General features: G+C 45.4%; 1 protein-coding gene across 1 annotated transcript in view; it reads right to left on the bottom strand.

Annotated features, from left to right (window-relative positions):
* The window catches only part of LOC127003491 (protein patched-like), a 96,445-nt gene that overhangs the window by 44,262 nt on the left and 42,183 nt on the right, over window positions 1–10,000 (bottom strand). Inside the window, exons 4-5 of the mRNA XM_050870246.1 lie at window positions 9,074–9,143; window positions 8,432–8,529 (exon numbers count right to left, since the gene is read on the bottom strand). Of these exons, the coding sequence (XP_050726203.1) occupies window positions 8,432–8,529; window positions 9,074–9,143 (168 nt within the window). The remainder of the gene's footprint in view (window positions 1–8,431; window positions 8,530–9,073; window positions 9,144–10,000) is intronic.

Below are 10,000 nucleotides of genomic sequence, written 5' to 3'. Positions count from 1 at the left end.
CCTCCTCTACTATCAAGATTTCTACTACTACAACTACTACAACTACTACTACTACTACTACTACTACTACTACTACTACCACTACTACTACTACTACTACTACTACTACAACTACTACTACTACCACTACTATCTAAGGAAGAGTAGGAGGAAAGTGAGGATTTGAAAGAAGAGGAAAAGAAGGAGTAAGGGAATGAGAGTAAGGGAGAGAAACGGATAGAGAGAAGGGAGGAAAGGATAGATGGAGGGAGATAGAAATTACAGAATACAAAAGAAAAGGAAAATATAGAAGATGAATATGAAGATAGTGACGAAGTAAGGGAGGGAGAGGAAGGGAGAAGAAGGGAAGGACAGATGAAGGGAGAAATGAAGAGAGGAGGAAAAAGGGGAGGGAGGGAGAGAAAATAGAGAAAAAAACGTAGAAAAAAGCAGAAAAATATAGTAAAAAACAGAAGATGAAGATAGTAAGGGTGAAGAAGGTAAGGGAGAGGAAGGGAGAGATAAATGAAAAAGAGAAGGGGAGGGAGGGAGGAAAGAGGGAAGAAGGGAGAGAAAAAAATAGAATATGAAAGCATTGGCGAAATAAGGGAGTGAGAGGAAGGGAGAGAAGAAAGGGGAAGGACGGATGAAGGAGGAGGAGGAGGAGGTAAAGAAGGGTGAAGGAGGTAAGGGAAAGGAAGGGAGAGAAGAAAGGGGAAGGACGAATGAAGGAGGAGGAGGAGGAGGAGGAGGTAAAGAAGGGTGAAGGAGGTAAGGGAGAGGAAGGGAGAGATAGATGAAGGAGAGGAGGAGAAGGGAGAGAAAAAAATAGAAGAATATGAAGGTACTGGCGAAGAAAGGGAGTGAGAGGAAGGGAGAGAAGAAAGGGGAAGGACGGATGAAGGAGGAGGAGGAGGAGGAGGAGGAGGAGGAGGTAAAGAAGGACAGGTAATTGCCCGCACAGGTAACATAAAGAATCTCACGTGGCGATCAGGTGAGGCGCTCTAACGAGGGTGCCACGACTCCTCCTCCTCCTCCTCCTCCTCCTCCTCCTCCTCCCTCATGCAGGTGACAGGTGAATCATTTTAATTAAGTCTCGCAGGTACACAGGTAAGAAAGGTGTGAGAGGTGTAAGAGGAGGAGGAGGAGGAGGAGGAGGAGGAGGAGGAGGAGAGGTGTCGGAATTAGATGTAAGAGAAAAAAAAGAGAAATTGAAGAAAGAGGAAAGAGGAAAAGAATAAAAGAAAGAGGAATAAAAAAGAGGAGGTAAGGAATCTGGGAATTAGAAGAGAAGGAGAGGAGAGAGAAGAGGAGAAAGGGAGGAAGAAAAGAGGAAAAAAGAGAAGACAAGAATAAAGAGGAGAGGAAAGAAAGCAGGTAATAAGGAGACAAAGAGAAAGAGAGAAAAGAGAAGGATGCAAGAGAAAGAGGAGGAGGAGGAGGAGGAAGAGGAGGAGGAGGAGGAAAAGGAGAAAAGGAAAGGAAAGAAAGAATAGCAAAGGGAACAGGCAAGGAAGGAAGTTGGGAATAAGGAGAAAAGAAGAGGAGGAAAGGAGTACAGGAGAGGAAAGAAGAAGAGGAGGAGGAAGAGGAGGAGGAGGAGGAAAAGGAGAAAAGGAAAGGAAAGAAAGAAAAGCAAAGGGAACAGGCAAGGAAGGAAGTTGGAAATAAGGAGAAAAGAAGAGGAGAAAAGGAGTACAGGAGAGGAGGGAGGCAGAAGAAGAGGAGGATGAAGAGGAGGAGGAGGAAAAGGAGAAAAGGAAAGGAAAGAAAGAAAAGCAAAGGGAACAGGCAAGGAAGGAAGTTGGAAATAAGGAGAAAAGAAGAGGAGAAAAGGAGTACAGGAGAGGAGGGAGAGGCAAGAAGAAGAGGAGGAGGAAGAGGAGGAGGAGGAAAAGGAGAAAAGGAAAGGAAAGAAAGAAAAGCAAAGGCAACAGGCAAGTCAGGAAGTTGGAATAATGAGAAAAGAAGAGGAGGAAAGGAGTACAGGAGAGGAGGGAGAGACAAGAAGAAGAGGAGGAGGAAGAGGAGGAGGAAGAGGAGGAAAAGGAGAAAAGGAAAGGAAAGAAAGAATAGCAAAGGGAAACAGGCAAGGAAGGAAGTTGGGAATAAGGAGAAAAGAAGAGGAGAAAAGGAGTACAGGAGAGGAGGGAGAGACAAGAAGAAGAGGAGGAGGAAGAGGAGGAGGAGGAAAAGGAGAAAAGGAAAGGAAAGAAAGAACAGCAAAAAAGGAACAGGCAAGGAAGGGAAGTTAAACATGATAAAAAGAAGAGAAAAGGAAAGGAGTACAGGAGAGGAGGGAGAGGCAAGAAGAAGAGGAGGAGGAAGAGGAGGAGGAAGAGGAGGAAAAGGAGAAAAGGAAAGGAAAGAAAGAATAGCAAAGGGAAACAGGCAAGGAAGGAAGTCGGGAATAAGGAGAAAAGAAGAGGAGAAAAGGAGTACAGGAGAGGAGGGAGAGGCAAGAAGAAGAGGAGGAGGAAGAGGAGGAGGAAAAGGAGAAAAGGAAAGGAAAGAAAGAACAGCAAAGGGAACAGGCAAGGAAGGAAGTTGGGAATAAGGAGAAAAGAAGAGGAGAAAAGGAGTACAGGAGAGGAGGGAGAGACAAGAAGAAGAGGAGGAGGAAGAGGAGGAGGAGGAAGAGGAGGAGGAGGAGGAGGAGGAGACTGCAGCTAGTAACTCAGATAATTAGTAATATTAGGCTGGACGCCGGAGGGTAGTCAGAGCTTTGATGACTTAATCCAGGAAGGCAAGACGGGCGTAAGCCACTCCCGCCGTCACCAACACCACCACCACCATTGCCATGCCACCCACACCTTCTTCCCGCCCACAGCTTCACCTCCTCCTCCTCCTCCTCCTCCTCCTCCTCCTCCTCCTCGTCGTCTTCTTCCTCCTCCTTCGTTTTTATTTCCCTTATCACAACCATCAACACTTTTTTTTTCTTTCTTTCTTTCTCGTTTAATTTACTTGTTCGTACGTACTGGCTCACACACACACACACACACACACACACACACACACACACACACACACACACACACACACACATACACAGACCTAACCTGACCTCGTAGCGTGATAAAAGGTCACTCTTGATAACCTTAAAAAAAGAGAGAGACTATTCCACTCTTCCACCTCCTCCTCCACCTCCTTCCCTCCATCTCTTTCTTCCACCCTCCTCTCCACACGCCCACCCACAATAAGCTATTCTTCTCTCCTCCTCCTCCTCCTCCTCCTCCTCCTCCTCCTCCTCCTCCTCCTCCTCCTCCTCCTCCTCCCCTCCCTTTGCACTCTTTCCCATCAACTCAATTCTCTTTTTTCCTTCCCTTCCTCTTCTTCTTCCTGTTCCTCCCTTCTCCCATTCCATCTTCTTTTCTTCTCCTTTCCCCTTCGTCTTCTTTCCCATCAACTACCAAAGCTTTCCTCTTCTCCTTCCCTTCTTCTCTTCTTCTTCCTCCTGTTCCTCCTCCTCTTCCATTCCATCTTCTTCTTTTCATCTCCTCTTTCCTTCGCCCTTCTTCCCATCAACTACCAAAGCCTTCCTCTTCTTCTTCCCTTCTTCTCTTTCCACTTCATCTCCTTTTCTCCTCCTTCCCTTCTTCGCCCTTATCTTCCTCCCTTTTCTTCTCTTCCTCCTTCTCCTCCTTCTCTTCCACCACCGTCGCCTCCAAACACTCTTCCACTTCTAACTCCCTCCCTTTTCTCTTCTACATTATATTGTTTTCTTGTTTGTTTTCTTTATTTCTTCAGTTCTATTCTTTATTTCTGTTTTTATTATTTTTGGTTTTCTTTGGATTCTACGTTTCTTTTTCTGTAAGCTGTCTTTCCTTCTTCCTTTTATTTCTTAACTTTTCTCCCTTTCCTTCCTTTCCTCCTTAACTTCCTTCATTTCTTTTTCTGTAAGTTATTTTTCCGTCATCCTTTTCTTTCTTAACTTTTCTTCCTTTCCTTACTTTCCCTCACCCTTTTGACCCCTGGGAAGCTACTGTAAGGGGGGGGCGGGGGGGCAAGGGGGGCGCGGGGGCCAGGGGTTGATGAGGGTATAAAAGGGTGACACAGCGTTGGGCGGGAATGAATCAGAGAAACAAAAGAGAAGCGGAAATTAAGGCGAAGGGACCTGATGGACGTTTTCCGCTCGGCTGTGTGAAAAAAGAATAGTGTTAAGAAGGAGATGATCAGGTGTTTGGGAAAAAGGTGTGTGGGGAGAGTGATGATTGGAGGTTTGATTGGTTGATTGGTTGACCTGTTGTTGACCTCTTGTTACGTTTTTTCTTTTTCCTCTTCTTTATTTCTGTTATTGTTTTCTTTCTTTGTTTCTTTATTTCTTATTGTTATTTTTTCATTTATTTCTTCTTTTTCTTTTCTATATATTTTTTTTTCTTCTTTTCTTTATTGTCTGTTTTATTTCTTCAGTTATTTTCTTAATTTCTTCCTGTTTTTTGTTATTTTTGGTGTATGGGAAAAAAAGGTGAGTTTGATTGACCTGTTGTTGATCTCTTGTTAGTGTTTTTTTTCTTCTTTTGTTTCCTATTGTTTTTATTTTTTGTTGTTTTTTCTGCTTCACTTTTCTCCTTTTTCTCATTTTTTTTCTTCTTGTTCTTTTGAGTTTTTTTTTCTTAGTTTTTTTTTACTTTTTAACGTCTTTTCGCATTTTTTTCTTATTTCTTTCTATTCTTTCCTTTATTTCTTCATATTTATCTTTATTTTTTCCTGTTTTTTTACTTTTTTTTTTTTTTTGGTTTTTGGATTCAACGTTTCTTTTTCTGTAAGCTGTTTTTTTCCGTCTTCCTTTTATTTTCTTCCTTTCCTTTCCTTTTATGTGTGTAGGTGTGCGTGTGTGTGTGTGTGTGTGTTCTCTCTCTCTCTCTCTCTCTCTCCCAATCCTCCTTCACCTCTCCCTGTCTGTTCTCTCCGTAGCGACCCCTCCATTTCCTCCTCCTCCTCCTCCTCCGCACCTGTGATCAAGGCGGTGCAGGTGTGAGGTTAAGCAGCCAAGGTGGGCGTAAAGGCAATGATCTAGCTAAGTGTGATGACCACTCTCGCTTTCTGAATACATTGAAGGGATTATTATTATTATCATTATTATTATTATTATTGTTGTTGTAATAGTGAGGAATTTTATCTATCATTCACCAGGCAGTCAAACAGTTTTCCTTATCAAACAGTAAAAACCTTAGTCAGTCAGTCAGTCAGTCAGCTCTATAACATGTAAGCCTTCCATCAGTCCAGCGTATCAGTCAGTCAGTTAGGCAGGCAATCCAATTTCTTCTCAGCCAGTCAGCCAGTCATCAGTCCAGTCAGTCAACCATTTATCAGCCAGTCAGTCAGCCAGTCAGCCATCCCGTGAGCCAGCCAGCCGTGCAATGCCTACCACAGCGTTATCAGGAGGAGGAGGAGGAGGAGGAGGAGAGAAGAAGGAGGAGGAATAAGAAGCCAAGAAGCAGACAGAAGTAGCAGGAGCCCAACCACTATCTCCTCCTCGTCTTCCTCTCCTCCTCCTCCTCCTCAAGGCCGCAGGAACCCCCTCATCTTCCTCGCAGGTGATCTGAACCCTCAAAGAACACCTGAACGCCACCTTCACCACCTAGCAACCTTCCCTTCCCCAATACTGACGAGGAGGAGGAGGAGGAGGAGAAGGACCAGGAGGAGGCGCTGGCGGGGCTTTGGCGGGGCTGCGAGGCTCCCCGTGGCCGCTCCTGCCCCTCGCTTGCCCGCATGACTGATCCGAACATTACCCAACGGACAATTACGTAAAATTAAGACTCGGGCGAGGTGGGTGGCGGCCCGAGTTGATGTCTTCATCGAGGACGCTGCCAGATGCCCGATGCCTCCACCTGAACCTCTCTCTCTCCCTCTCCCTCTCTCTTTCCCCACCTGCCGTTTTCTAAGCACTCATTGTTACCTGGGCTATCCACGGCCTCACCTAAGTTAGCTTAAGTCCCCTAGGAATCAGAAATCAAGGTGGGGATGTGAGGGAGGAAGGGAAGGTTGGTAGAAGGTATGAAAAGCAGGCGGAGAAGGGCCGAGTGGAGTCTCAGGAGGTGCAGAGCCTGGTAACGTTTTTCTGGCGCGGTGTTCCAGGGCGGGAGGCGGGCGGGGCGAAGTGGGTGGGCCCGGCGAGACGTCTTAATCCAGCCCACGGACCACGGGCATGAGGGGCGCAACCCACCGCCCACCACCCACGGAGCCGCCAGCCTACTGATGTACCGGGAAATGCATGAGTGGGGCCAGGTAAGTCCGGCCGAGGTTTGCTTTGGATGGGTTTGGTACCACCACCCGAAATTGACCTCTCTTTTGGCTACTCTTTATTTTTTTATTTTTTTTGTGGGAGCGGAGAGTAGCGGGCTTTTTTTTTTTTCTTGTACTCTTTTTGTTGCCCTTGAGCCGTATCCTTTGATGTAAAAAAAAAAAAGTCTGACAATTGGTGGCTGGAAATGACTGATGTTGCTGAGGAAGTGGTTAGCGAAGGAGATGATTGACTGACGAAGGAATGACTGACTGAATGAGTGACTGATTGACTAACTGAGTGGTAGATGTTGCTGAGGAAATGGCTGATGAAGGAGCTCATTGACTGACGAATGACTGACTGACTGACTGACTGGTTGACTATTTGACTGACTGAATGGCTGATGTTGCTGAGGAAGTGCCTGACGAAGGAGATGATTGACTGACGAAGGAATGACTGACTGACTGACTGGCTGGCTGACTGACTGACTGGCTGACTGACTGACTGGCTGATTGACTGACTGACTTTTCCATTCTTCCTTTCTACTATACTTTCGCATTTCTTGTCCCATCTTCTCATCTCCTATCTTCATTTATCTTCTTTCTCCTGACTGACTGGCTAACTGAGTGACTTACTGATTGACTGAGTGACTGACTGATTGACTGACTGACTTTTCCCTTCTCTTTTCTTCCTTTCTACTAAACTTTCGCATTTCTTGTCCCATCTTCTCATCTCCCTTCTTCCTTTCTCTTCTCCTTTCTCCTGACTGACTGGCTGACTGACTGATTTTCTCTCTTCTTTTCTTTTTCTTCCCTTCTCCTCTATTCGCTTCTTATCTTCTCTTCTATTCTCCTATCTTCTCATCTCTTCCTTCCTGGGTTTTTTTTTCTTCTCTTTCTCTTTCTGGGGTTCACCACAGTGGTAATTTGCAAGATTGATGGAGCGGTTACTACTACTACTACTATTACTACTACTACTACTACTACTACTACAATTCCTACCCACCACCACCACCACCACTGCTACCTTCGTCCCAACCCCATCAACATCACCACCACCACCACCATCACCACCACCACCAGCTAATCCCCGTAACTTACATTAACATGCCTCAGAAGACCTACATTGACCCTTAAACACAATGCCCGCTCCTCCCCTTTCCCTCCTCCTCCTCCTCCTCCTCCTCCTCCTCCTCCTCCTCTCCTTCCCCTTCCTTGCATCCTTCTCTTCCCTCAGTCTTTCTATATCCTTCTTATCCTCCTCCTCCCTTCATCCTCCCTACCTCCCTTTCCTTACCTTAACCCTTCCTTTCCCTCCCGTACGCTCCACTAGACTAACCCTTTCCTCCATTCTCTCCCTTCTTCACCCTTTCCTCCATTCTCTCCCTCCTTCGCCCTTTTTCTTCCTCCCTTCCTCCCTTCTTCTTTTTCTAGATCTCTTCTCTCATTCTCTCTCTTCCTCAATTTCATCTCCTCATATTCAGTTTTTCTCTTCTCTCCCTCATTTTCCTTTTCTTCATCTCCATTACTCTTCTTCTCTTCTTTAATTTCTCTTCCATTTCTCTTCTATTTCTTTCTCTTCCTCTTTCACCTCCGGACTGGTCTTTCCCACGCTCTCCTCCTCCTCCTCCTCTTCCTCTCGTACTTTCACTCCACTTTCCTCCCCCTCCTCCTCCTCCTCCTCCTCCTCCACAAGTCACGGGATCTTCAGCAAACATGGGCGGAGCGTGGCTGACTGTTTAGAGAACCCGACTCGAGTGTAGGTGGTTTCACAGTTCGAGTCCCGAAGAATCTCAAGTGACGAGGCGTTGAGTGATCGAGAGGTTTGGGGCTTCACACGCACACGCACACACACACACACACACACAGATCGAAAAACACCCAAAACAACACTGCAACTCAAATACAAACATCAAACACAACACAAACAAAGAAATTAACACTGGAAAACACACTTACACACACACACACACACACACACACACACACACACACACACACAGATCGAAAAACACCCAAAACAACACTGAAACTCAAATACAAACAGCAAACACAACACAACACAAAGAAATCAACACTGGAAACACACACACACACACACACACACACACACACACACACACACACACACACACACACACACACAACACAAGTCTACGGTAACACCCACCCACACACACCCTCCCAGACGCCCCGCAACACACAGTAACACACTCTAGGCAACACTTACGGTACGGTGACGGGGTACTCAGGGCCCAGCAGCTTGGACCCCTCCCAGAAGCAGTCCAAGGGCGTGATGATTGTACATGGCGTCAAGCCCTCGAAGATCTGACGAAGGAAACGACGATACAGGAGTTAGCTAGTGAAAGGAGGAGGAGGAGGAGGAGGAAGAGGAGAAAGATGAGGAAGGGAAGGGAAAGGAGGGGAAGGGAAGAGAAGGAAATTAAGTGGAAGGTAAGGGAAGGGAAGGGAAGGGAAGAGAAGGAAATTAAGTGGAAGGGAAAGGAAGGGAAGGGAAGGGAAAAGAAGGGAAGAGAAGGGAAGGGAAGGAAATTAAGTGGAAGGTAAGGTAAGGTAAGGGAAGAGAAGGGAAGGAAAGGAAATGAAAGGGAATGAAATATAAGAGATGAAAAGTGATAAAAAGAGAAAGAACGAGAGGAAAGGAGAGATGAAGGAAAGAAAAGAGAAGAGAATAGGGGAAGAGGAGAGCGAGAAGAGATGAAGGGAAGGAGAATGGAGAAGAAAGAGAGGTTAAAGAGAAAAAATAAAGAAAGAAGGAAGGAAAGGAAAGATGAAAGTCAAATAAGGTGGAGGGAAGAAAAATAAGGGGAAGAAGAAGGTGACCAGGTGTGCCCAGGTGTGTCATTCTTACCTGCTCAATTAAGTGGTTGTCGAAGACGGGGAAGCTGGGGGCGAAGCAGAGGTCCTTGAGCCCCCACGAACTGCAGGTGAAAAGGGACAGGTAAGTCTCTCTCTCTCTCTCTCTCTCTTATCTTTCTTTACTACAACTATATTTTTTTCTTTCTTCTTTTCTTCTTCTTCTTCTTCTTCGTAATCCTCCTCCTCCTCCTCCTCCTCCTCCTCCTCCTCCTCGAAAAAAAAAAACTACAAAACGAATAAAACGAAAGAAAAAAAAAAGAAAAAAAAAAAGAAAGAAGGAAAGAAAGAAAGAAGTCAAAACCGAAACCGAAGGAAAGAGAAGAGAAAACAAACACAAACAAACAAAACAAAAATACAAAAAAAAAACGGGGAAAACAAAACAGGAAAAGAAGAAAAGAAAACACAGATTTAAAAAAAATAAATCAAAATAAATAAATAAAAATAACAAAAATAAAACAGGCCGCGGATAAATAAACAAATAAAGCTTGAGAATAACGACACAATTAAATGAGACAAACGGAGGAGCTGACCACCGAATGGAGTGTTTGACGGAAAACAAACATCAAAACACACAACGTAAAGACATCTTGGGAGGTAGGAGAGAACTTTACGGGAGGGAGGGAGAGAACGAGGAGGGAAGGAGAGAAGAGGAGAGGAGGAAGAGGAGAGTAGAGAATAGAAGGGATAGAATGAAAGGAAAGGGGAAGGGAGAAGGGAGGAAGGGAAGAGGAGGGAAGGGAAAGGAGAGGAAGGGATAGGAAGAGAAGGGATGGGAAGGGAGGAGAAGGGAAGGAAGGCTGAAGGAAGAGGAGGGTAGAGAATAGAAGGGATAGAATGAAAGGAAAGGGGGAGGGAGAAAGGAAGAAGGAAAGGGGAGGAAGGAAAGGAGAGGAAGGGAAAGAAGAGGAAGGGATAAGAA

This window comes from Eriocheir sinensis, chromosome 25 (genome assembly GCF_024679095.1).
Source record: "Eriocheir sinensis breed Jianghai 21 chromosome 25, ASM2467909v1, whole genome shotgun sequence".
NCBI classification, from domain to species: Eukaryota; Metazoa; Arthropoda; class Malacostraca; order Decapoda; family Varunidae; genus Eriocheir; species Eriocheir sinensis.
This window is presented reverse-complemented; position numbering and strand designations above follow the sequence as displayed.